The 27244-nt window shown below is 36.5% G+C and overlaps 3 protein-coding genes across 6 annotated transcripts; 1 reads left to right on the forward strand and 2 right to left on the reverse strand.

The window, feature by feature from the left end:
* Positions 1-94: 94 nt before the first annotated feature.
* On the reverse strand, positions 95-12941 carry LOC145239428 (potassium voltage-gated channel subfamily KQT member 1-like). 4 transcript variants are annotated; one of them, XM_080102744.1, is made up of 17 exons: positions 12704-12941; positions 12131-12224; positions 9675-9766; positions 8166-8330; positions 7323-7413; positions 6878-7004; positions 6082-6160; positions 5326-5396; positions 4635-4745; positions 3644-3717; positions 3461-3571; positions 2844-2944; positions 2166-2438; positions 1708-1783; positions 1111-1246; positions 502-578; positions 95-438 (listed from the first exon to the last, which is right to left on the reverse strand). In XM_080102744.1, exons 4-17 carry the CDS (start codon positions 8297-8299, stop codon positions 361-363), a joined length of 1539 nt encoding a protein of 512 aa, XP_079958870.1. In that variant the 5' UTR covers positions 8300-8330; positions 9675-9766; positions 12131-12224; positions 12704-12941; the 3' UTR covers positions 95-360. The 4 variants fall into 4 exon arrangements, with proteins under 4 accessions (XP_079958870.1, XP_079958869.1, XP_079958871.1 ...); XM_080102743.1 differs by having other exon boundaries at positions 12127-12224; XM_080102745.1 differs by lacking the exon at positions 12131-12224.
* A 699-nt stretch (positions 12942-13640) lies between these two features.
* LOC145239435 (BET1-like protein) lies at positions 13641-14925 on the reverse strand. The gene is made up of 4 exons (XM_080102753.1): positions 14752-14925; positions 14545-14636; positions 13951-14007; positions 13641-13870 (listed from the first exon to the last, which is right to left on the reverse strand). Exons 1-4 carry the CDS (start codon positions 14768-14770, stop codon positions 13703-13705), a joined length of 336 nt encoding a protein of 111 aa, XP_079958879.1. The 5' UTR covers positions 14771-14925; the 3' UTR covers positions 13641-13702.
* Positions 14926-15295: 370 nt separating this feature from the next.
* On the forward strand, positions 15296-26722 carry LOC145239429 (long-chain fatty acid transport protein 4-like). The gene is made up of 13 exons (XM_080102746.1): positions 15296-15413; positions 16286-16489; positions 16557-16745; positions 16969-17168; positions 17616-17847; positions 18140-18341; positions 22319-22452; positions 22958-23070; positions 23244-23330; positions 23833-23970; positions 24461-24628; positions 25348-25494; positions 26057-26722. The coding sequence occupies exons 1-13, from the start codon at positions 15385-15387 to the stop codon at positions 26212-26214; spliced, it is 2001 nt and encodes a 666-aa protein (XP_079958872.1). The 5' UTR covers positions 15296-15384; the 3' UTR covers positions 26215-26722.
* The last annotated feature ends 522 nt before the right edge of the window (positions 26723-27244 follow it).

Here is a 27244-nt window from a genome sequence, read left to right on the forward strand (position 1 = left end):
ACCTTTCCAAGCACAATCAACAAATTGGCCACTTAAGTGACGAAAAATAGTTGGGTATCTGTTAGAAGGCTTTGACTTGGCGCCTAAAACGTCGTTGCGGGTTTTGTCTTCAGACATTGCTTTATTACAGATCAAGAAATAAGTGCACGAAACTTTTAGTGAAGTGCCCATGATTTTCGCGAAGAGTTAAATAAAAGAAAAGAAAATAGACAATAAAAAGGAACATTGTCCATAAAACTTCATCTGCTCAGTTTTCTCCTCTTATTTCCCCCCAAACCGTGTGTGTGAGCATCACGCAGTATCCGAATTTCATTGGCCATTCCATCCGAAATTATCCGAACGGATCCGAAAAAAAAACGATTATTGACCATTGATATTGTGTTCAAGTCTGTGAAGCGTTTGGAAAATTTTCTCCATTTTAGCATCCAAGCGTTCGGTCTGAAATACAAAATATGAAACAAAGCTGCCACAATATAAATATTATATTAAGAAATTTGTTACCCATCGTTCGAGACGCAAAAGACGACCTCCGGCGGTAAAACGTTGTCTGTCAGTGTTGGGTGAACACATAAAATCTCCTTGCAAAAATAATTTTGTTTAGGTTATTATTAACGTTTCTTTAAAGATTCAAATTTTCACTTCGAAGGCTTGAGGGTTAAGGGAAAAACAAACTTTGCCTAAATGAAATACGAGTAAAATTTAGGTTTAAGGGAAGTTAATATTTAAGTACTAATTCTACTACACCAGGCCAATTGAAGGCGTCATATGGCAAGGCGTAGGCTAGATAAATCCTGCGGTGGGAATCCTGCGGTGGGAAATCCTGCGGCCTTCAATGGGCCTGGTGTACTATGATTTATATACGAGGTGCCGTGAACACTGGTCTGCATGAACGCTTCAGGGCTGATCCCAGTTATGAATTTATGTTCATCTTAACTATTTGAGTACTATTGGCACTTTCTATTGGAACTTTCCACCGTATTTCCTTACTCTTTTACCATATGTAACACAACTTATAAAAGCGACGAATGTATAAGAAACGTGTATGTAGGTTGTTTAAAACATAGGTCGAAAAACGTTTGCGCCGAAAACTGATATGAGAGATGTTTATACCGTCAGTGAATGAAGCCGGTTTCCCGAGAGTTTGATCCAATCTCCTCTGCAACTCCTTGATCCGCATCATCACGTTGGCGTGTCCCTGGGAGTATTGCTCGACCACATCACGTACATCGTACGGTTTGCGCGAATTCTAGAGGAATCGATTGTGAGAACCGGTTAGTAGTAAAGAAGTTAAAAAAAGAAAAATTGATTGTTTTAAGTTTAATGACGAATATAAGACGTAAAAAGCGACAAACTTTATTATTTATTATTTAAACGGCCAACCGAAACTTCGGTGCATCACTAGTTACTATTAGCGAAAAGCTATTCCGGCAATAAATCCGTTTCGGTTTACTTTTTTCCACTGAGTCTATATTGTGTGCCGTATGGAAATGCTTAGGAAACCGGTTTAGTTCGGTATAGCGTCTCCAATTGGCCTGATGTAGTAAAATTTACATGTGAGTGTGCCGTGACCGCTGGTCTATATGAAGGCTTCAGAGTTGATCCCCGTAATTAACAATGGTTCACAACTGTGTATTTTTTTAAAACATATTTCAAAAAACGACTAGGTTTGATTGAACCCACTAACTTCATTTAATCAGTATACAACACCTGAAATCGTTTCTTGGCCAAGTAATAAAGCAAAAGCCTTGATGCTCTTACGGCGTTCTTGTATGCTTCGGGCATCCTGCGAAAATTTAGTAGTTAACATAACGGGGTATATTTTTTCATGTAACACTTTCTCAAGCCCAAGCAAGCATATGTGACCTGACATTAAATTAATCGATATTGAATGGCTTGCTATGTAACTGTTATGCACACCCTATATCTATTATAATAGATAAATACATACGATGCAATATAAATAAATTAAAAATAGATCATAACCAGAATTTTAAAATGGATCAAGGGTGACAAGATATGTATTAAAATCTTGTTTAACGCTCGCTCATATACGTTTTAACCCGTTCTTTTTAAATACTTTTTAAGTCTAGCTCCGAATCCAAAATCGGCATAAATTTAAAAAGTTTAGTCTGAAAAACCTTTACTGAGATCAGGCCTAAACTTACTCATTGGCTGGATTTTCTTCGTGTTTAAGGTCAAAAGTCCATGAGCAAAACCCGCGGACCCTTCCTAGTCGTGTTTCGTCGCTTTTGCTTTCCTTTGAACCAATACGAAATACGGGACGGTCCCTCTTAATCGACCCAGTTTTGCTGCTGCGTCCATCAAACACGTCGTCATGACAACTGCCGCTGTTGCTTAGTTCGCGCTTCTTGGATAATTTGTATGTCCGCCAGGTGCCGCTGCAGTTCGTTTCTTCCATCGTCGCATAGCAACGCCACCTACGAAAACCGATTGTGGCTGTTTTGTATCGTCCAGTCTTTAGCGCGTTTTGCATTATAGGGAGAACTGTAAAACACTTGCTACATCTCAGAAAATTACCCAAATTGTTATCCAAGGAAGAGGGACCAATATGTGACACTTCGATTAAGAATTGTGACACAAAATAGCAACGATTTCGCTTAAACATAAAATTAAGAAAATTCTGGCTGGAAGATTTGCAGGTATGTGGGATAAAACCATTTTTTTATCTGTACAAAGTGTCTGCATGTAGTTGCAGAAAAAAAAACCTTTCAATCTTTTCAACATCCACGCGACAGAACGTGTACACTTTCTCAAAGCAGCATGAAGCGATCCCAATATCGAAACCAATACCAACAAGAAACAATTCGTTCGTTTTTACTTACGTGGCTTGAATGAGACATGCCGCGGCTGGAATCTGTCGATTAAATTGTTTCTGACGCTGTTTCTGTTGAACCTTAAGAGCAAACCCAGATCCAAGTATTCCCTGCAAAATAGGACGATACAAATAACCACCAGCCCATGTGGTTCCAAAACGTGTAAGTTGTGGGTGCTGTTGGTATTTTAAGGAGGTCGTCGAGCAAAGCGGTTAGTCGCAATTGTAATCTTCGTTAAAATATTTATTACCGACACATCTTGAAAATTTGTAAAATCAAATAAGTCGTTATTTTATCCAAGTTAGAATTAGGCATTTAAAAGAAACGCCAGTGGCTACCGTTAATTGTTTGTCTCTTCAAAGTTGCTACAAGAAAGTTTTATTTGAATACGGTCTAATTAAATCGGCGAGACTTTTAGCTCTAGGCTTGAGCATTTGATTCCATATCGTAGTTACACAAAGTGCTTTGAATGGCAACAATTTTCGGGCATGTACACTTCCAAACCAAGTTGTGGTTTTAAGAGAAAAAACAAAAAAGTTTCAAAGGAATTGCGTTAGCCCCACAAATTGGCATTTGTCTATGTTTAGCAGACACCAATAATGAGCGCATTTAGGCTACTTTTTTACCGCGGGAAGTGCAAAAAAGGAAATAGCAAAGATGGAAAAGCATGAAGCGATAATTTTTCCCAACCACGTGATGGGCACGTGATCTCCATATCCAATCGTCGTGACCGTAACCTGTAAGAGCAAAAGGGGGCATGACGTCGTGGAAACGCAGAAAACAAAAAGAATAAAAAGGGGAATACCCACCACGCCCCACCACAAAGCGTCAGCGTAACTCCGAAATTTTCCTCTTTTTTCGTCGCCAGAATTCGCCCTATCATCTGTAAAATAATAGTTTGCTTGCTAAATTAAACCACTTCACCAAGTCGCAAAGCAAGAAATAATAAAGACCTGTATAGGACGTCGAAACAAAATTACATTTGCCAGAAGAGCTCTACAAACTATATTATGCCTGGCAGCAATAACTTATATACAGGAAATAATAAAGTTAACTGCAAACACAGTTTAGCTGTTTCGGCATGTAGGGTCTCATCAGTGCAGTTATGGAAAATATAGTGACCGTATCGGCAAGTACTCTTTACTCTTACTCCCAGCAAACTAGAATGCCGTAATGTGGCTACAATAGCCTAAACCAGTGGTTCTCAACCTTTTTGTCCTTGCGGACCCCTTTTGGTACTGTCAAGCTAATCGCGGACCCCTTTGGAGGTTTTAGTATTTTTTGTCCTTTTTTTCATTAACAAGCAACCCAAAAAGGTGCAGAATTTTCCAACCACATTTAGTCCAGGCTCCAGGACCAACATTTTAATCAGTTTGACAGGGCTGCGACATCGGAACTCAACAATAAAGAGCCATTACTTTGTGATGTGACGTTGTTTGCCACTGTAAATTTACCTCTGTTGCATCACAATGGGGTTAAAATGTCACAATGCATTTTAGTTTATCGCCTATGAAGAATGTTTTTCAACAAGTTTTGTGCTATTTTAAAACGCTGAAACATATTTCTTAAATCGCGCTTTATCAATATCGTTGTCTGCAAAATTAGAAAGTTGTCGCGGACCCCCGGTTGAGAACCACTGGCCTAAACCGTTAATGCATTGTCAACCACACTGATAAGACATTCCTGTCGAAAACAATGTGTTCTTTCTGCAGCTTACTTATCACTATGCTACATGCTTTTAAAAATATAAAGTTTGGAAATGAAAAGTAGGATCTCTATTCATCAGAACACCACGCTTACCAATTGATGGCTTTTCGGCCAAATACACAAAGTAGGATGAGAATATGAGAGCTAGAAATCCAATGTATAGAGTTGTGATCAGCTCCTGACGATGAATATAAACCACACTTCCTGCAAATCATAAAATCGACATTAAACCACATTGCCATTCCAGCAACAATACTGCTGGTGGTTATTCAAAGGTAGCATCAGTCTTATATTTTGAACATATTTGGATTTGGTCAGAGTCGTATCATGCTACTCCTCTAATTCTTTTTTAACTTTATCGAACACACCAATCTAATGTCCAGATTTTTAGTGTTTGTAATTTGTTTTTATTTAACATTTTATAATTAAGTTGCACAACCCATAGATAATTATCTTAATGGAACCCGCGATTGAGTTCCACTTATTTAGACGGAAAACCGCAAATTGAAAACATAATTATTATGTGAGACTCAAATCAATTTCTGTTAAAAAAAAATTATTCGGCTGTGGCTTTGACCTATTGCATAAAAAATATATCAAGTCAGGCATCGATTGAATACAAAGGTCACGTACATTACACAATAAGTCGCCGACGTTGACACGAGACGTGTGGTAATACACGAAAGCCTGGTCCACAATCGATTGGGGTCTGTGTGTTATTTGGTCGACTCCTGATTTCATGTCACTAGTCATGCTTCCCCTTGGCAACAATCACGTGACTTACCTAGCAACCGCCAAGTTCCACCTTGCCGATCGACGTGCAACATACGCAAGATTTGGAGAAACCGGATCCCTCTGAAAAGCAGGAATAGAGTTGTTATAAGCCGTAATTGTGGTGAATTGTGAAATTATTAATTATGAATTACTACTGCTTCGATTTGGCTAAATTAGGTTTAGACCGAAATCAAATACTCTGCATTTTTGTCAAATAATTTTTAAACAAATAACACAACAATATATGATAGTTGTTTATCAAGTGATGTTTTTTCGCCTTTTTATATATTCCATGAAACGTAACTAGACGTAAAAAACACGTTTTGCTCTTTAATGTTCTGCACATAGGAGATTGAGTTGCTAATTATTGCACTAAAACCGAATCTCATTAAAAATTGCTGAATTGGCCGATCAATTTTGGCAAACAGAGCGTACGTCACTATTCTAAACCCGTCTGACCAAGAAACTTAAAAAGTGGAACCCTAAAAAGTAAATGTTGGCCAACAGATTGGCAATGAGCAGGCATCTCGACGGCGGATTCGTATAGCGAGTATAACGCACCCCGAAAAGGGATAAAATGTACCTAGAATAGAAATTCAACAAACAACAATATCCAAAAGGGTAATTTAGAAATGCCAATGACGGTGGCTATAAGTTTGGTAAGGTAATGCAAGATTAATCAAGGTACAATCAACCACACTGCAGGCATAGTGATGATACAACGTTGTTAAAATTGAGACTTGAAACAATTAAAACTGTAAATCACCTGATTGCTGACGCAGCAAATACGTTTCCATTTCTTCCAACCAGCAAAATTGTGGCGGAAGCACAAACCACAGCAAGATCTGTAATAAAAAGCACTTTGTAAGTTATATTTTTACAACATTTCTGTTCCATATAAGTCCACAATATCACATTCGTGTTTTTACTCCCATACCAACTTCATCATTTTGCAAAAAGTGTCACCAATGAATTGGGCACGTATGACGTGAGTGCATGGGGATCGTGACCCATATCGATCGCGGTATTTTAAACAAGATGGCGGCATGTCAAACGCGACACAATACATTAAACAGACAAGCCTCCATCGTGTACAACAGCAGGTCCTAAGCTACGTGAATATGTACGCTTTAAGGTTGGGGCGAGTTTGGTAAAAGAAACATAGAAACACAATTGGGTTACAATAACCAAGTGAAAAAATGGTTCGCAAAACAGTGAATGGATTGCAAAGTTGGTACTGGGAAGTAATTTTGGTTTAATGTATGTGTAATTAACTTTCACTTAGCTATCACCGCCCCTTCCAAACACACCAGATTTTTCGTGTTTTATCTGAAGGGCGTCTGTCTATTTACTAACACAGTTTAGTTGGTATCAGGGGTTGGACAAAAACCAGGTTAAGAACGCTAAGGAATAGATGTATTGGGAGTGTTCCATACACGGTAATGTATAGTTAGGAACTCATGTTCAGGAACTTATTTCCAAGCATGAGTTAGAATTGATTTACCTCAAGTGTATCAAAAGACGCAACTTTTCAGTGGACATTATAAACGGCAAACTCTTACCTATTACACAAATCGGTTTTCTAGCGAATTTGAGTCGACCTCTCAACCCTTTGTACTTTCCGATGCTTCCAGCCGACCACAGACGTATACAGTATTCCACACTGAACACCACAACCAGTATGGCTTCCTGAAATAATAAAGTCACAGATACTTCGCGTTACTGTTCTTGCAACGTTTATAGGTTTTTGAACACCATCTGCTTTACGGGTTTAACAACAAAACCGCATTGACCAAGAGCGCCACAAGATTCAAGCTTAGGCGCATATGGCACAAAAACAATGTTAACAAAGTTAAAACACTATTCTAACTTTCACGAAGTGTGGTAAAAAAAGCTTGAGATCAGAGCACGTTCAAAATACATTTGAAGCAATGGGGGAGGATTTTGTCCTTATTATGTGGTGAATTGTGCCTAAAAAAACTGGACGTTAAAAATCATGTTTCTTACCATTATCAGCAAAACTTTTACGTTGTCTTGTTCTTGTCCTTCGATGGTTGACAGAACACTGAATATGAGGCACACCAACACCAACATAAACCTGAAACAAAAGGTCACTTTTTATCACTGGTATTTGCAAGAAAGTATGTTTGCCATATTTAAAAAAAAATATTTTTGTTATGCAAACGTGTTCTTTTTTGACTACAAACTTGCATCCCGGTAAAAGCTGCCATCAACCCTAGACGTTTGTAAAAACTGGTTAAAATGTACCCTAAATCAAAGAGAAGATTTGTTAAGGGGGTAATGGTGTCCCAAAGAAGTGAATTTGGTTTACCTTGGGGGTAAACATATAAATCTATATAGAAATGCAAAATAAATGATGTGATTGTTGCCGCATTGTTTTCAAAATGTCATACAAGGACACTAGCAACATAATCCTATTACAGATCCACATTCACAAAACTTTTTTTTTGCAACAGTTCTCAGGATTAGTTTGTTAACAAAAACGTGGGGTAAGGTTTATCTTCAAAAGCGGCTAAGGGGCAAAAAACAAAACAAGGTTTGTAATTAATGCACTGCTGGATTATCTTCGTAAAAATAGGTTATTTTGCGAAAAAAATATTATATGACGTAAAAATCAAAAAATTAGTACAAAAGATTCTATTTAAATAAGAAAGAAACTGATTAAATATTAAACTAGCCGTATTTAAGATTTCTGTATTAAAAAAACACATCGCACTGACGCTGATCTTCTTCTGCTAAAATCAAGGGATAAAAATTGTAATTTCCTTTCAGTCATCGTTTTTTAATTGATGGTTAGCATCATATTTAAGTTAATGAAACATGACTTACACCACGACGTGGTAGACGAAACATTTGATTCCTGTTGGTCGCTCCAGAAAATTGTAAGCTTGCTGTTGGAACTTGCGACGATCGAAAATCGAACGTCTTGTCGGCTTCATCGCTTTAATATCGCTGCCGATCATAGCCGATAAGGTCGACTGTCGGCCAAAATGTCTGTAAATTTCGTTATAGCAAACCTTATCACGATGTGAATTAAATTCTCTACGTATCGTATTGTTTTGGTAAAAGAAAAAAATTCTAAAGAATACACAAGTCATGCGTAGAGACAATTTCACTCTTCCAGCTAACTTGCAAGTTCTGTTGCAAGAAAAAACACGGGACAAACACTGCATAGCTGTTTTACATAATTTCTGATTCTATCTTGTCAATCAAGAAAATCACTTTATTTTCGCGATTTTTTTTGCAATTGTACCGATCTGTGAGCCTCTATGCAACCCTTTCACAATTTACACTAACAAAACAAACGTCCGTATTATACATTTTTCACACTAAATTATATATTTGTATCCCGCAAATTTTTCAGACTAGCGCCTCCATCCTATCATAATGCAAGAGCAAACATGTTTGATTACAGCGGTAGAATAATTGATTATGTTACAGGCGAGATTTTTTCCTAGCCTTCAACAAGCCAATGCCCGAAAAAAAATTCATGCCTCGCAGACCCGGCTCTCCCTGATCTCTCAAGAATCGATAACTTTCGCAAGGGACTAGTAAGACATCAAAAGGGCATCAAAGCTGCTTCGTCCCTTCGGACACGTTAATGAATTAGTCGTAGCTTAGACCGAGCAAGCCATTATGCAGGGCGACGCAATATCAAATAAATTTTGGGCGTATTTTTTGCAATTAAAAAAATATAAGCTCGTCTAATTATTTGTTCACCATTGAAAGCAATTTTTATTGAAGTCAACTCCCTACAACTAAAGGGTATCAGATGAACTGTCTACACTGTAATCATAACAAAAAAAACTTAGCATTGCACAAAAATGATTTTGAACACTGAGCTTACGAACTTTCGTTTTAAATGACTACCTAAACTTCGCTACTTAAGCTTCATATCCATACTAGAGCAATTAAACGTGTCAGTGGCTAAAATTTAAACAACCCTCAGTGTTTTTTAAGGTGTTTTGGGGTTTCTCCAGCGGTTTCCCAAAATTTGGACTTGCAACTACAACTACAGTTTTTGGTATTTAAATGAAACACTTGCGGTCTCTTAAAACTACTTAGCAGTCACCCAAACCAAACCTTAAAAAAACCTGACCCTAGCTTAACTTTGCTTGTCTTACAAATGGCGTGCCCCTGTATATATAATCCTGCTGTTGTAACAATACAACTATCGAAAGTACGACAGTACCTCCTTTGCCAAACAACTGCTTTCACAAAACTAAATATTGTCACAATATCCAAAACATCTATCCTAACAAACATCCTAATTCTTTCACATGTGGTTACAAAGCATAGGCGCAAGCGACAAAGTAGATGAAAGGCATCAGGTCTTACCGTCTGCTGAGATGTCGAGTGTATAGAATTTCATCTCCCTGACGTGAACTCGACAATGTTCTTCGGCGGTTCGATGTCGAATAGCGTCGATTCTGGTAAAACATGGGAGGGGATAAAATGTGTTTAGTTTACTTATGTTGTGCGAGTTATAGATCGCAGAGATACAAAATTACAACCTAAAAATTCAAACTGTATTTCAATAAAACACTGAACATTTTTTTCGGTTATCATCGGGCGTTAGTACATTTGTACATAGACAGGTTTAAGATAAGTTCTGTTTTTTGAAAGCATACCCGACGCTAACCATAAGTTACATTTTACTTTATACTATGAAGTCTTTGCTGATTTGGTTAGTTTAATTATCGCCCGAAAAAATGTGCTATATGATCACAATCAGCAATATTAATGAAGAAAATCATTAAATCACTAAAACCACAGGTTTTTACACATACGATAGTCGACTGAGCAATATTACATCACAAGTATATGACGTAAGAAAATGATTGGCAGCATACTTTGAGCTTTTAAAACTAAATAACTTTTTTGCAAATAGGAATATTTAGCCTATTTTGGTCAAGCACTGAATATTAAAATCACAATGCTCGGTGTCTAGTACTCAGGTTTAACTCAATACATTCGTACTATATTGTATTAAATAAAACAAATTGATTTCTCACTGGTAAATCATCGCGCATCTTTACGCTAGGGGCGTGAGTTTGGTCACTGCTAATGCTGTTTTGGCGCATTAGTCTATTTGGATTTTGTCCATTTCCTTCTGTTGTAGTCCCGGTGTTTTCAACGCACACTGAATGCAAGGTTTCGTTCAGTAGCGTGGTGGTTGTATATTCTGTTCTATCAGCCTTGGAACTTGGTATGATTTCAGTAATCGTCTCCATGGCGCCTATCATGTTGTTATTCCCGGGCCAGGAATACCGGTTTGACATTATACAAATACCCACGTTTTTAGCGGGTGTACAAAAGCAAAATGTCAATCACCAAATTACTAAAACAGCTGAAACAGAATTTTCTAAACTTAATCGTTCACCTACACCAGGGGTTCTTAACCAGGGGTACATGTACTACTTGGGGGTACGAAGCACCAAAGCAGGGGGTACGAAGCACCAAAGCAGGGGGTACGACAGTCAGTGTGAAATTATACCCTTTTTAGGCATATTTGTGAAGAATGCGTAACAAGCTACTTTGTTACATGTCTTTGACTCATTGGAACTGACTAATTGTTGGTGTGCTATAAATAGTGTTGAACATACAAGACTGTTTCAATGCATGCATTCAACACATAAGTTATAAATACACTGAGTTTAATTCCTATTATTACAATTTTATTTGCTTCCGTCGGCCATTGTAGACAGGGGGCACGAAAAAATGTCATGAAAGCTCAAGGGGTACGAGCGCTAAAAAGGTTAAGAAACACTGACCTACACTAAAAACGGTTAATTCTTTCGTTAAAAGCAACTCTCCGGACCTACTAAATCAAAATTATTTTTTAACATTACTATTGTAAAAAGTTATTTTTTAAAAACTTTTATATTTTACAAACCAGAGACTGTTTAATCTATGTAGTCTTACTCATACATACTTATCAAGTCTAACACATCTTAGTGCGCATTTAAGCATTAGCGCCGTATGGTTTAGCACAAGATATTTGATATTCCATTCATCTTTATGCGTACCCGAGGGGCCAAGATCCTTTGTTACAACGTAAAAAGCCGACGACTCAAAGCGATCTCGTTTATTTCCGATCGATATTCGAAGATCAATTTCTCGTTAATATTACCCCAGTCCACGTGACCAAACAAACTAGTCTTATTACGACATCGCCAATATGAATAGGCTTACGCATGCATACCCTCCAACAAAAAACGGCGAGTAAATTGAAGCTCTGTTGTTTGCATGCTTATACATACCGCAACAGAACCTATTCACTAAAACAAAGACATATTTAAATACTTTTCCCTGTCGTAACTCCTAAAATTGCAGTTAAAGGTCACAAATGAGCAACAAATGCTCAATCATACTACATTTTGATACACGACCTGGGCTAACTCAAAAGCTGAACTGCAATGCAAATTTTGTTGAACAGCAACACAGCCTCGTCAAGTTTTGTGTGTTACTTTATCACGGCCTGGGGAATGGGGGTTCCAAGACAGCGCAAGGCCCGCGTCCTAAGTGCCCTCGCGATAAAACGCGATTACCTCGAAGGGACGTTGACGTAAAGCATGGAAACTCGACAGCTCCTGGCGTGATTTCGTTTTATTTTCTTGAATTAATCATTTATGCGCTTCTGATGAAGGAGGTTTCCCCGAAGGAGGTTTCCCCGAAGGAGACGGTGTTTGCCCAACATGATTACAAAACGTCTATGGGAGAATGTAATGCAGACCACAAGCTGCGGATATTGGCGATTTGTAATACATTTAAACTTAAAAATTCACACCTGCCTTTTGGCCCTTCTTTCTTGTTGCTTTTAGTTGGCCAACGAAAGTCTTCTTTTTATGGTTTTTGACGTATCATTAGAAATTGCCGAATCGATTCCTAAAAAAGTTACTCTTTACCGCTCTTGGTAAATTTTCAACAATCTTGACAAGAAACTCCATTCTATCTAACTTATTTAACAATTTTGGATCGATTTATTTGATCGACGTACACACAACTTTCTCTTTTGAGGACAATATTATAAAAATCATGTTGCAGGGATATAATTGAGCTTGTTTTTACTCTTAAAATGTTAACCAACATACTTGAAGTTGTAATAACAGTTTTAATATGCAGCAACATAAAGAAGGTTCCTGAAAAAATATATAGTACCTAGCTATAACGCATGGGGCTTACACTATGTTTTTGACACTTTAACATGTGGCAATCGAGGGCAGTTATCTTATAATCGAGTAAATACGGTATGACACTTTTTTGCAACCATTTTCTTTGCACAGTTTACTACTTTGGTGATAATTATAGGCTAATTGTGTTAGGGTCGCAAGGGTTTTGTTACAATAACCGCAATATTTCAGTACCTTGCCGAAACGGTTGAATAAGCTGAACAAGACAAAGAGTTGGTGTTCCGATTGGCTAGCTTTCTTCAAATCAACAACAGTCCGCTGGTGTTACTTTTACAGGAAAATGCTTGAAACGAAACGCGGGAAAAAGCAATATTTTGACGGATGAGAGACTAGAATACAGCAGATTTTTATATTTTAGTTTTTAGGATTCATTTCTTTTAAATAGGACAGAACAAACACTGATTTAAAAGATCCACCCTTTATTACAGTCCCTAACTTTAAAGTAATCCCAATTATTTGCTTTGTTCAAACCTAAAAAATGAAAAAGATTTTCACCATATAATGCGGAAAGTATATTTAAAAAACACACAATAGAATACAACATAATGCACAGCCATGTTGACAATAAATACACATACTAGCTAATGTGAAACTGAAAGGCAATCAGGATATTTGTATATATGTCAAAACCTTAAAAGTTTGAACCTAGTTTTATGACTAATGAATAACAAGGTAAATTTAAACAGCATTTAATAATCCACAGCAGGCCTTTTCATACAGAGTGGAACCACCAACTTCCTATTTTGTATGTCTGCTTAGCCAGTAATACTCAAGTTATGCAACACAATGCATTGCATGTTGACAAAAAACTGTTTATTTAAACAAAAATCATGTGGGTAGTGGAAAAATAATGTTGAAAAACTTTAATCTAGAGCAGTGGTTCCTAACCTTTTTATTGCTGTTACCTTATGAACTTTATTTACCCTCTTTTCAAAAAGCCAAAATGGTACCCCTTGGAAAAAGTCACATTGCCCATTTGGGGATTATTACCCACAGGTTAGTAACCAATGCTCTTGAGTCTAATAACTGTTCATAAAATGTTGGTATTTTGTACCATTTTAAATCTTTCTACTTGACAGTGTACTTCAGCCAGTTATATAACTCTGCAGTCTGCACCATGGTTGCCATTAATAGCAAAGCAATAAAAACAATTTCAAAACTGCAATGGTTAGCTTACGATCTGGAATGAGTTAAAATAAAATATATGATAAAAAACAAAGCAACAAGAAAAGCTACAACATAACACATCATTCTTCGGTTTCCACGACCTGAGTCCATCATTTTGGAAAATCGTGTCACTGTGCCACCAAGGAGTCCAGTTGTGCTCATGAAATCAGAACCCTTTCAAAAACAATGATAATGTACCATTAAATAAGCACTTGTTATGGTGCATTATTTGTAACAAAGTAAAATTGTAATACCATGCCATCTAGATAGGAATTGTCGTCTTCCACTCCATCTTTCATATCAAGGCTTAGCTATACAAAGATGAAATATATTTAATAGGGTTATGAGCAGTGGTGGGATGCAAACTTTTTGTTAGCCGGTTCTATCACAAAAGTCATATTTTTCAGCCAAGTCTGTTACAAAAAAAGTACTCTGACAGTAACCAGTAATGCTAACCGGACAGTGCCGGATTAAGGGTCTGCTGGCCTGTAGGCACATTTTGTAAGTGGCCCGAAAATCAGGGTTGCCAACTAAAAAATTATAATTATCAGTGTTGACAAATTATTGTCACAAAGATCGTTGTTGCAACTGGCCTGTATTTTTGACTGGCCTGTAGGCACGTGCCTACTTTGCCCAATGGTTAATCCGGCACTGTAACCGGATTGATGATCTTATGAAATTTTGTGAGACGGTTCTACAGAACCGGTGCGTACCAGCTGAATCTCACCACTGGTTAAAAGTATATATTATGGTAAAACACAGTATACCAGGGGCATGTAACAATTTTTTACAAAAAACATTCCAGATTGCATTAGATTTCAGACATAAAACGAAATATAGAAACACACCATCTTTAATCTTGATACTTTACTTGAAAGTTGGTCTGCTAGTCTGTTGTTTTCAGCTTCCATTATATCTTCCCTGTTGGGTTTTCTTCCATCTAAACACATATTACCATTATTAAGAATATTGTATTTGTAGTAAACAAGTATTCCCTTATCCTTTAGGAGAAAAAAAATTACGTCTGCACTATAAACCTTTCTACTATTACTAACCTTTATTCCAATCAGACATGCTGCAATTATTATTCAGTCAAACTATCTATTTGTTTTGGTAATTGTTAACAATCGCTTTTAACTCCACTACGTTTACTAAATGACGTATCAAAATACTCTTTTGTTGACAAGGTCTATTCCAGATCTGCACAGTGTATGCATTTTTTTCTAGGATTTATACAAATAAAAGTAATGTTCTTTATTTCTACAAAAATTTTAAATTCAATACTGCACTTATTTAAATAACAAATTTATAACTGATTGTCTCTAAATTCTGCAATACGTTTTTCAAAAACACTTTGCCGTTGAGGATAAAAGTAGTTCACACTGATCATGCGTATCGGATATGCTTGGCTAATTTCGCATGCATGCTCCACTTCACATGTGAAAATAACTGATTTTTCAATGTCGCAGTTGATAAAATTTGTAAAAATGTAAACATTTAGGTTGCAAAATGTAGTTCTTTGTTTTAAAAATACAATTAAAAAAATAAAAAAAAATAAAAAATAAAAATACAATTAAATCCGTGTTGATAGCGCCACATTCCTAAACAACTCGACCTTTGCCCTTGTCTGTTTTGCTGCTGCTGCGAAACTTCCACAATCTGCTGGGTTTGCATACATCACTGAACGGATGAGATTGACACCGATACATGTGCTGAGGTGTGTTGCCCAGATACATAGAAATAAATCTGAGTTTTATTTGCAGTTGTGAAATGGGTTTTGTGGATTTAATTCTGTCCTGATATGCATATGTCTATGTGCATGGTTCACTAAAACACCGGTATGGATAGTATGGCAGCTGCACACCCGAGACTATTTTTTTCAAGTTTGATTGCACACTTGAACAACCCCTCGAAAAAAGACTTCGGCAAAAATTTTCTATTGTTTTCTTGCGTTATTGACAAAACGTTAGGCCTGGGCGCTAAATAACTTATGTTTTCCAGATTAGTTAACCAGTGGCGCAATTGCGGTCACGTCTAAAACTGCGGGCCCACTTGGATCACTTGGCCCGCTTGGCCCAGCACTTCATGCAATTGAAAAACTGCGGGCCCACTATATCCATTGCTTGTCGCGTCTCTCGCAAGTATAAAAACTGCGGGCCCGCTGTATCCAGTGCTTGTCGCGTCTCTTGCAAGGAAAAACTGCTGGCCCACAATATCCATTGCTTGGCCCGTCTCTCACAGGGAAAAACGGGCCAAGTGCTGGGCCAAGCGGGCCCGCAGTTTTAGACGTGACCCGCGCAATTGTATTTGATGGTTATTTTGAGATTTTGTTAAATATTTGTAAATCGGTTAGCTTTTTCTTAATGAGGTGCACACTTGACTGGTTCGTGCACACCCTAAAATTTCTTCGTGCACACCCGAGATCTCGGCGAAACATGCCATAAAATCCAATGTGGCTAAAACATGCTTTTCTATTGATATTGTGATTTCAAGCTTGTAGAACTGTTTGAAAATTTGCTTTATTTGGGGATTTATTGTAGACTTACAAAGTATAACAGCTGCTCAGATTAATAGTATTATATTTTTCAGAGCCTTTTATTACACAGTAAGCAGCAGAACATTTCTGACAATGAGTCGATCACTGGTTCTTTATGGTGTTTCGGGAGCTGTTCTCTACATGTATGTTACCACAAGTACGTTGGTCATATCAGGAGTGTTGTTTGGAGTCTATCTTGCAACTGGTGGATGGAAATTTGCTGATGTGTTTGTGAATACCATCAGAAGAGACTTATGGTAAAACACCATTAATGGGAAAATATTTTCTGATTTTTATTGACTTAAACCTTTTTTTTCTTTTTAGGGCCCTGAAGGCATTGCTTACTTTTAAAATTTTGCAGCAAAGAAACACCAAACACAATCGCACGATACCAAAAGTATTCGAGGAAACGATGAGAAATCACCCAAAAAAGATTGCCTTGCAATGGGAAGATGTTACTTGGACATATCAAGACCTTTTTGAGCACTCAAACTGTATTGCCAACTATTTTAGGTACAGTAATTTGATCTAAGCAAGTTTAACAAAATTCTGCAGAGAACAACTTTTGTAAAAAGTTTGTGGTAAATGTAAAAATATAGTTAGAAAATATATACAGTTGGAAATTTTTGACCTGTTTGTATATGTTTTGAAACAATTAACAGCACTTGAAAAGACATTTTTTTGAGTTTTTGCAGCAAAATCTGTTGCCATACAACAACTTTCTATGTGTTTTTAGGGATAGAGGACTGGAACATGGGGATGTTGTGGCAATATATGTTGGAAATAGACCAGAATTTGTTGCTTTGTGGCTTGGACTTGCAAGGATTGGAGTCACTTCAGCATTGATCAACTTTAACCTGCATAGTGATGCTTTGGCACATTGCATTAACATTTCATTCTGCAAAGCACTTGTTTACGGTGGAACTTTAACACCAGGTTTGAGACAAAATTAACACTTTGTCAACAATATATCACACATAGTTCTCCTGTATATAACTGTGTACGTTAATGCTTGGCTAAAGATTTTGTACATGTTTTGCCTATACTATGTTCTCAATACCATCACATGTGATTTGCATCTAAGTGTGACTGTCCATAAAGTAAAACAGCATCATATTTCCATGTAAAACGAACCTTTGTTCTTTCCCAGTTATAGGACAGGACAATGGGTAGTTTTTTAAGTAAAGTGTCCCAATTTTTCTGTTGATAAATATTATGATAATGCATTTACAAATGTTCATTAGGTTAATTAATTAATTTAAACGTTGGAAACGTATTGTTTGAATCTATGGTACAACAATTTCATACTTTGCAAGACTTAAAAGCACTGTATATAGTTATATGACTTGTGTTCATATACTAACCCTGTGCACACAATCACAGCTGTAAAAGATGTGAAATCGCAACTGAAAGGAGGATTGAAGTACTTTTCTATCTGTAATGAGGAAAAGCAGTCCATTATGGAAGATGCAGAAAATTTGGATGAGGCCTTAGCGTCTGGATGTAGGTTGCCACCAGATTCACCTAAAGAAGCTTCCATCTTTGATAAGCTCATGTACATCTACACTTCGGGCACCACTGGTCTACCAAAAGCTGCTGTTATTACACATTGTCGGTAAGACATAGTTTTTTCTATCTGTTTGACAATACTTTGCTGCTGTTATTTAAATATATTTACCTACCAGCATAGGTAAAACAATTGCCAAATTTTTGTAGAAATGACATATTCATATTGTATTGCTTCTTGTACAGAAAGTAAGGTATAATTTGTAATTTGTTTGTAGCATACAACCAAGTGTTGTTTCTTTTTTTATGTGATAGTGAGAAGTGTTAATCTGCACATATCATCAGTATGTTCTCAGTATTAAAAAACATTATAATTGTTATTTATTTCTGACGCTTTGTAGGTACTACTACATAAGTACGATGAGCCATTTGATGTTGGGTTACAAATCTACAGATAAAGTATATTGCTCTTTGCCCCTTTATCATTCCAACGGAGGAATCGTTGGACTTGGTCAGTGCTTGTGTCATGGGATCCCACTGACGATAAGATCAAAGTTCTCGGCCCGCAACTTTTGGACTGATTGCAAGAAATATAACTGCACAGTAAGTTGGTTGCCGCTTGCCGGTTTAAAATTTGCCCACTTAAATTCCTATTTACAAAAAATATGATACAATGATCTGTTAATAAATTCAATAAAATTACCTAATTTGGGTTTATTCAAAAAAGTCCTACTTTTTAGTTGGTAGTATTTTGTGCTACATTTAGTATTTATTTATTTTTGTAGTATTTTGTGCTACATTTAGTATTTATTTATTTTTGTAGTATTTTGTGCTACATTTAGTATTTTTTTTTTGTAGTATTTTGTGCTACATTTAGTTTTTTTTTTTTTGTAGTATTTTGTGCTACATTTAGTATTTATTTTTTTTGTAGTATTTTGTGCTACATTTAGTATTTTTTTTTGTAGTATTTTGTGCTACATTTAGTATTTATTTTTTTGTAGTATTTTGTGCTACATTGTTTTATCCTTATAAGAAATCATCTGCAAAATAAGTCCTTAGTAGTCAAGTCTAATGTCTAAATCAGGGGTGGGGAACCCACTTAGTACTGCGGGCCGCATGAATTGCACAACATTTGGGGCGGGCCGATTGTTTTTTTAATTCCGTATCAAATACCGAAAGGACTCAAGTGGTTTTATATTTCAACGCTCCTGATTTTATTTGTATTTGCTGCTACATCTGCAACAAACAAGGCATACAGGTTTATCCCTCATTTCTATAAAACAGGAGTATGTCCATTCTTTTTGGAACACACTAGCTTCACCAACGATCTTTCTTTTTACTAAGATTAAATTTTAAATAACAATATAAGGATCCAACGATTTGTACAGCAAGCTAATAGCTCTAAAATCAATTTAAAACTAACGCCACATGACAAATGAATCGTTACTGCAAGGAGAGACAATCGAGTGGCTGTTACGTTACAAATAATAGCAAGTGGTTGAATGTATGGCAATTTTATAAAAGTTTGACGTCAGAATGTTGAAAGGGGAGATATTGAATATAAATCACCGATAATGTCGAAGTCATTCAAGGAAATATCTGTACATCAAAATTGTATTCTTTAGATCCTATTTTGTGTACTTTAACAAAATTGTGACGTGGGCCGCATTAAAAAGGGAAGCGGGACCCATGCGGCCCATGGGCCGCAGGTTCCCCACCCCTGGTCTAAATGGTCCACTGGGTTCAAAAAATTGTAAATTGAAATATTTTTTTAGCCCATAGTCCTTTGGGTGGGGTGGTGGATATAAAAATACTGATCAAAACTAACTTTAGGTCATGTTACAAAAACCGGAATTTCCGAAATTTGGAACTTTCTGTTGTGGTGTGGTGTGATGTGAACAAAGTCCAATAATAATAAAATTCATTTCAGTGAAATACTATTCTTGACTTCATCACTATTGTAGGTGTCAAAGTCCACATGTGAAATAGCTTAAGATACAACATTGCAATACCATATCTTTCAAGTTAGGAATCAGTCATATTCCAGGCCTAATGTGATATTCCTAATATTTACCAAACTGCTTGTTGCAGCTGCATTTAATAGAAATTGTCCAAATGGTAGTACAAAACCATGTCCATGGGCCTTCCTTGGTATTATAATTATAGGATCTTTAAAGGATTGTACAAATAAATAAAGAAATGATCTAATGCTTCTGTTTTGACTGATGTTGAACCCATCATCAGTACATCCTGTTGATTTTGAGTAATTCATGGAGTAATATCGACAGAGAAAATAACCATGCTTTCCTGCATTACTTTTTCCAGTCTTAGGGGCTTCTAATTTGTTCGCAAACGTACTTTATGTGTCAATTATGATAATAAACTGCAAATGATTTGTCAAAATGTCTCAAAACAATGCATGTTAAATCTGTTGGAAAATATTGTTGTAATATTATGCCTAACAGTTAAAATACGAATTCCTGATGGTTTATTGACTCAGGCATAAGTTAGTAAGGTATAGACCAGGGGCGTGCATCATACAACGCGCGGGCCACAGTCCGACCTGCCAAGCTATTTACTGTGGCCCCCACCAACACACTGATTAAGATAAAAAATGCAATTCTTCTGAGAATTTAGCAAAATTTTCCACTAGTTATGGGTCCCCTTCCCTGAAGGGGACACATATTGTTTTTGTCTATATTTTTTTTTTCATTTTTCTTTTTTTCTTTTTTCTTTTTTCTTTTTTTCTTTCTAACGCAGATTTGTTCCCACGGTTTGGTCAAGAAAGAATGGTTCAAACTTTTTCAAATTTACACACATTGCAGATATTGGTCTAAAGATGGTCCATGTAAATTTTGACCCCGTTTGATCCCCCGGTTCACCCACAGCCCCCCAAAACGTGAAATTTTTAGCTCGGCTATTGTTCCCACGTTTTGGTCAAGAAAGAATGGTTCAAACTTTTTCAAAATTACACACATTGCAGATATTGGTCTAAAGATGGTCCATGTGAATTTTGACCCCGTATGACCCAGAGGTTCACCCATAGGCCCCCGAAACATAAATGTGTCTAACGCCCGTTTGGTCAAGAAAGACACTGTAGGCAGAAGTACCAAGAGAGTAACTCACTGGTTTACGATAGCGGGAGGGCTCAGCTTGACGTCGGACAGACGTTTTACGAGACGTCGTTTCAGTGATTAGAAATCAGCTGTTTTGCACAGCAATGCTATGTCGTTTTATTAAGTGGTCACTCACATTTTCAGTTTTGGCGAAGGTTTTACACCTATGACGTGATTTAAACCTAATAACCGTGCTTCCGTTTTGTATATGTCAAGAAAAACTTTGTTAATAAAAGTTAAGATGAAAAAATTAACTTGAGTTTTGCCAAATAAATGTTTTTTTAAACGCTCGTTGTCAGGTTGGCTGCCGCATGATCACGGGTTACTTAAGGTTAGTCGGTATTACAAACACAGCTCAGAACTTCCTTCATAACGTAGCGTTTTTTTGACAATCAATTAAGGAGTCAATACTCAAGGCATGTATAAATTAGGTTTAACAGTATTGTTGAACACGAATGACGGCGTGCTATTGAAAACGGTGTCAAAAGGTCAAACAGTCGTTTGGCGTGTGCACCCTGAGAGGTTACTACTGGTCAATGGTACTCGTTTTGCGAAACAAAGTTAAATGAAAAACAATTTGTTATGTATACACTTGTAGCAAATTGCTTTTTAATTTAAAGTGTCTGTAACACAACTGTTACAGCTTTCTAAAAAAATTGTGTTCAAAACTCGACCTTGGAGGACTATATCTGGGTCAAAGCAAGAGATTAGATTTAAGTCTTTGTTACGTTTTTTTTAATTTCGTAATTACATGACAATAATAGTGCAAAAAGAATACGAACAATTTTTTTTTATTGTTGGGTTAATGCTTTTTAAAAATTTGTCCTTAAGAATGTAAAAATCACCGCAACATTTGTTTACTGTAAATCCGCACAAACGCGCGTGTGGGGACCCATCAGTTTTTGTTTACAAAAACAATCATATGTGTAGATCAAATGATGTGTATAGTTAATTGGTAAATATCGTATAGAATATATAAAATGGAAGTATATCAGAAAGCCACTCTTCTAGTTTTTGGTAAATCTCCTCCAAGTTGCTACACTGTACGAGTGTACGTAATAAATATAAGCTAAATCAGCGTTTTCCAACCAGTGGATCATACAGCAGTTGCAGCAAGTAGCCTACTACTTCACCGAATGTGACGTAACAATTCCCTTTGTCTAGTAAACAATTATTTTGTTGCGAAAGCCAGTGTTGCGCTGAAACTCTGTATGTTTTAGAAAATAAATTTATTGATGCTTTTGGAAGAATTTTGAATTTATTGTGCTCATGAAAAAAGTTATGTGGCCTTCGCTTGAGGTCCGAATTTTTTTATATGTCCCACCGACGAAAAATGTTGCACACCCCTGGTGTAGACCTTATTTCACATTTTGCAATCCAGCTTTTGTTTTTGCTTCTAAAAAGGAGGTTTGAAGATCTCTGCAACATGGGCCAAGTTACTTTACAAAACATGTATTACTACAGGTTATCTTATACATCGGTGAGATATGTCGGTATCTGCTTGCTCAGCCGTCCAAGGATACCGATCGGGATCACAGTGTCCGAGTTGCTGCCGGTAACGGATTAAGACCAGAGATTTGGAAGCATTTTGTTGAAAGGTTAGTTTTTAAACTAACAATGTGTTGGTTGTTATTGACATCATTGTAAACCTTGTACTAACAAGACATGAATGAATGAATGTATGTAGTAGGAGGCCTAATGTATACGTTCATGTGTATGATGCATGTGTTCTATAACCCCTACATGTATTCTAAAAGCAATACAGACTTTAAACTGGGTGGACAAAAACTTACTAAATATGCAGTCTGGTTGATGACAATTTCGTGGTACAATCATTGGCTATAATAATGCAGGAAACTTGTTTAAGCATGTTTTTCTGTGACTTTTTTGTTGTGTGTTTGATTTTATTGTTTGCTTTTCCAACCACACAGTTCTGTTATGCTGTATCGCTAAATTTTTGGTACAAAAATTACTAAGGAACTATTCTGCACTAAGAATTAGTTTTTTCCCGATTCATGGCAAAATACTTTCAAAACTGATCAACTGAATATAAAAATTGAAATGTTAAAAATGTTATCTGAAACCATTTCTTATACATTTTAGGTTCAACATTGGACAGGTTGCTGAGTTCTATGGAGCAACTGAAGGAAATGCAAATATGATGAACGTTGACAACCGGTTCGGCTCTTGTGGATTTATTTCAATGATTGCACCCAGTAAGCACAGTTGACTCACTTTTGTTTACCCTGATGTAGGCGACCTGTATAGGACATCGAAACATCGGAACAAAAATACAATTGCCAGATGAGTTCCATAAGCTTGATATTATGCCTGGCAGCAATAGCTTACATACTCACTTTTGTTGTTACAATTGTCTCGTTAAATCCAGGTGTCTACCCACTAATGCTGTTGAAAATTGATGAAGACAAAGAGTTGGTTCGTGGAAGAGACGGACTCTGCATCAAGTGCGAGCCAGGTGGGAATAAAATGACATAAGTCAGCTTTTGTGTCCAATCATCTTTTTTGTGTCTGAGATAAAACAGAGTATTCACCACAATGCTTACTATTTCACCAAATTGCACTCAAACTTATTATTCCAGGTTATATTACAGAAGACTGTGGACTGAGTAACAACATGATATTTTCCGTAGACAGCCATACTAACATTTGTTGTTTTAAGTAGTGATTTACCAAATCGGCTAAACTAGGATGGATTAAAAGTAAATTTTTGACTATTTTAAGGAAATTCCACCAAATCAAATGAATAACTTGTGCTGTCACACAGGTCAAACACTGTGATTTCGATACATTTACACATGTTTTGCTACAAGGCAAACAGTGGTGTTGTTTTTGCTAAGTCATCTGAATAAATTTAACCAAAGCTTCCATACATACACCACCAGTTTTAACTATCTCAACTGCAAGATGTTAGTGTGACAAAAAATACTGCACTTATTTGCCAACTGCTAAATAATCAGGTGACTTTGGAATGCTTGTTGGCAAGATTATCAAACAGAGTCTGACTCAGAGATATGATGGTTATGCTGATGAACAAGCCTCCAAGAAGAAAGTCGCATATGATGTGTTTCAAAAGGGTGATAGTGTATTTATGACAGGTAAGTAATTCTAAGTCAGTGTTTTTCAAACATTTTTCTGCGCTGCCTCTTGTAATGTTGTTGATTTTTGCTTTAAGGAAGAAAAAAGCATGTTTAGGCTTATACACTGATGCCAGTTTATCAACATACAATTTAGTGTTGGAAATAGTCTAAATTGTAACTGGTGATGAAAAAAAAAATATATACAGTATATATAATTATGATCATTTTTTTATTTGTGACTGTGTTTTGTTCTAACTGCCTACATCTATTTCATCACCACCCAATACCACATTATTTACCCATTTTGTTATTGCACATGCCCCTAGGTGTGTAGGCGTCCACTTTCAGAACCACTGTTTTAAGTGATACCCAGCAAACAACAGATAGAATATAGACACACAATAAGTTTATCTCAATTCAACAAAATTAAACACTATTCAAAGCACTTGGTTATTGAAAGTCGTTTCTATAAAACCCAATTTACCTTACAATGCCGGATTTTGTTCAGGTGATGTACTTACAATGGACAAGTATGGGAACATGTACTTCAAAGATAGAACAGGAGACACTTTTCGTTGGAAGGGAGAAAATGTATCAACTGCTGAATGTGAGGCTGAACTGGCGAAGGTTCTTCACAATCAACACACTGTTGGTGTATATGGAGTGGATATTCCTGGTGGGTACTGTTTGCCAAACCTTGATAATATCCTTTGCTGTGAAATCTTAAACCTTTTTTTGCTCAATTCATCACATGACAATAAAAAAAACCGAAGTCTGACAACCACCAAATGGCTCCCACTGTTGTAAGCATCACAGAGATTATTTCCAACAGTTGCAACAGCCTAGCAGCAGAATTGTATTGCATGAAGCTTACAACCTGCTAACTTTAAGGAACTTATTTCATATTTTGTGAAGTTATATAATGTGATGTACACAAAAAAATTCCAAAAGGTGTATTTAGCACTATAACATAAAAAGTGGGTTTGACAAGCCCAGCTTTTGAAATGTGGAAAAAGTTGTTTGTTCAATTTTTATCCTCAATCCACAGAACAATGCTTACACTGAAATGTAAATGTGTTATACTCACAATGAGTCTGCCATGAAGCATGCTGCCTAGCTGCTGGGCAGCGGGAGCATGTTTGATTTTTTTACTGAAGTTGATTTAGTTTACCTTATCAAGTTTATGGTTTAAAACAATGTTGCTCAAGTTTTGGTTGGGGAAAAATTAAGTTTCTGGGATGGGATTGGAACTACAACCTTGTAAGCACAATGTAGTTAATTTATCTACACCACTGTGCCAGTTTTTTGTCATTTGCTATTTAAAGAAAGCTTGTTTCAATGTCATATCATGTCGCATACGACACTGATTTTAGTTGTTATATTTCACTTATTCAGGTGCTGAAGGAAAAGCTGGCATGGCTTGTATTATGGATCCAAACAGGGAAGCAGACCTCGAGTTATTCTATGCTGGTGCGAAAAAGGAACTTCCATCATATGCTCTACCACTGTTTGTCCGACTAACTGATGAAATGGAAGTAACAGGTAGACTGAAACTATTTGTTTTGGTCTTTTGAATGGTGCTTTTAATAGCATAAATGTGAACTTTGTGTGTAAGCTCTTTCTTCCGGCAGGATAGTTTAAGGTTCCTGTCGAACCAACCCTGTTTCTTAAAGAGGGGTGGCTGGTTTGTAGGCCACCTTGACTGGTTTCACCAGCATCTCACTCCCAGTCGTGTTTACGCGCAATGCCCCAAACTTACTCTTCTGTGAGTCCCAGCAACATAACATCGTGTAATGAAGTGTAGCTGCAGCTTGTTTAGCTCTCATTCACCAATTGTGCCCTCTACTTTTATGCGCTCCACAACATTTTAACTTTGCGCAGCTATTTCTGGCTTCGTGATTGTTTTAGTGCAATTTTTTCACTATGTTTTCTTTTACCATGCGAAATACTCAACTCGGCAATAACGGGCAAAAATTTTTTTCATTTTTTACATATTAAACGTTTTAAAAAACTTCCACTGTTTATACTTTCTTTACCATTTTCAAGATAATGCAGTTAAATGCCTTCTTTGCAGTATTTAAAGTAATGTTTTTACTTTTTTTAGGTACTCACAAAATCAAAAAGGTTGTTTTGCGTAGAGATGGATATGACATTGGTGTAGTGAAAGACCCAATATTTTTTCTTGATGCTGCACAAGGGAAATACGTGCCCTTGGACACTGTGTTATATGAGAAATTGATGGCAGGTCTACTACGAGTTTAAATCTACGTGTCGATTAGTTTTGTAATTCTTCATGAGTATATGCAGCGTCACCACATTTAATGTGGGAGCAAATTTTGAATGAGTTTCATTGTATATGAAATGTTTGTTTTTTTGCTGTGTGATTCATTAATTCACATTGTGAAAGTCATCATAATAAATCCACTTGTAATTGTAGATGTTAAACTTTGTAAAAAACTCAAAAAGATTTTTTCGTGGAATTGAGCCCTAATTTTTTGCCAATTTTGCAATTGATTGTGTTACATGAATTGAAATTTTAGATTATTTTATCATTTATAAATGTTTGTGCTTTTCTGTAAAGGCCTAACAAAATGTCAACAAGTCAAAATGTTTATTTGGTGTCCATCAATTACACATCATTATTGGCTTTAACTGTTCCCAAACACATTTATACTGCAGTAAAAAGGATTGCTCTCAAAACATTTTATATGCTGAACTGTGTTATCTACCTGTTAATTTCTGTGAACAAAAAATTATGCAATTTAAACAAGTTTGCATTGTGCAAAGTTGTGTCTAAAGTGTTTTGCAGCCTTTATGAGAGAAAACTATCTCAGCTCACTTTGAAAACTGGAGATGCGCAGAAACGGCTTAAATTGGGTTTGGCTTAATCAACCAGATCTTTTATGACCTCGCTCAAAGGCGTATGCTATACGTTTAACACAAAACCATAAGTTTTTTGACCATCTAAACAGTAGTGTAACACAACAGAATAGTCGTGTTTCATTGTAATTTTAGTTATGTGGGTTTTAATGTCGCTTCGGCCATGATTTCCAGCCTACCAATGAACTACGGACTTTTTGTCTAGAGTAGGAAAGTATCAATGTTTTAAAAATTGCTGCATATTTAGGTATGGTGTAGTTTGAAAGATTATGTGGTCCCTAAATAGGCAGAAAACACCTGTGTTGCACTTCCAATATCTGTTCATAAAAGATTCGGTTTCAGTCAAATCGCGAAAAAATATTAGGTCGTAACTGTATCTTTGTTGAAATGGCAGATTCAGTAAATCAAATAT

The sequence above is a fragment of the Phallusia mammillata genome, chromosome 7 (genome assembly GCF_965637545.1).
Source record: "Phallusia mammillata chromosome 7, kaPhaMamm4.hap1.1, whole genome shotgun sequence".
Lineage (NCBI taxonomy): Eukaryota > Metazoa > Chordata > Ascidiacea > Phlebobranchia > Ascidiidae > Phallusia > Phallusia mammillata.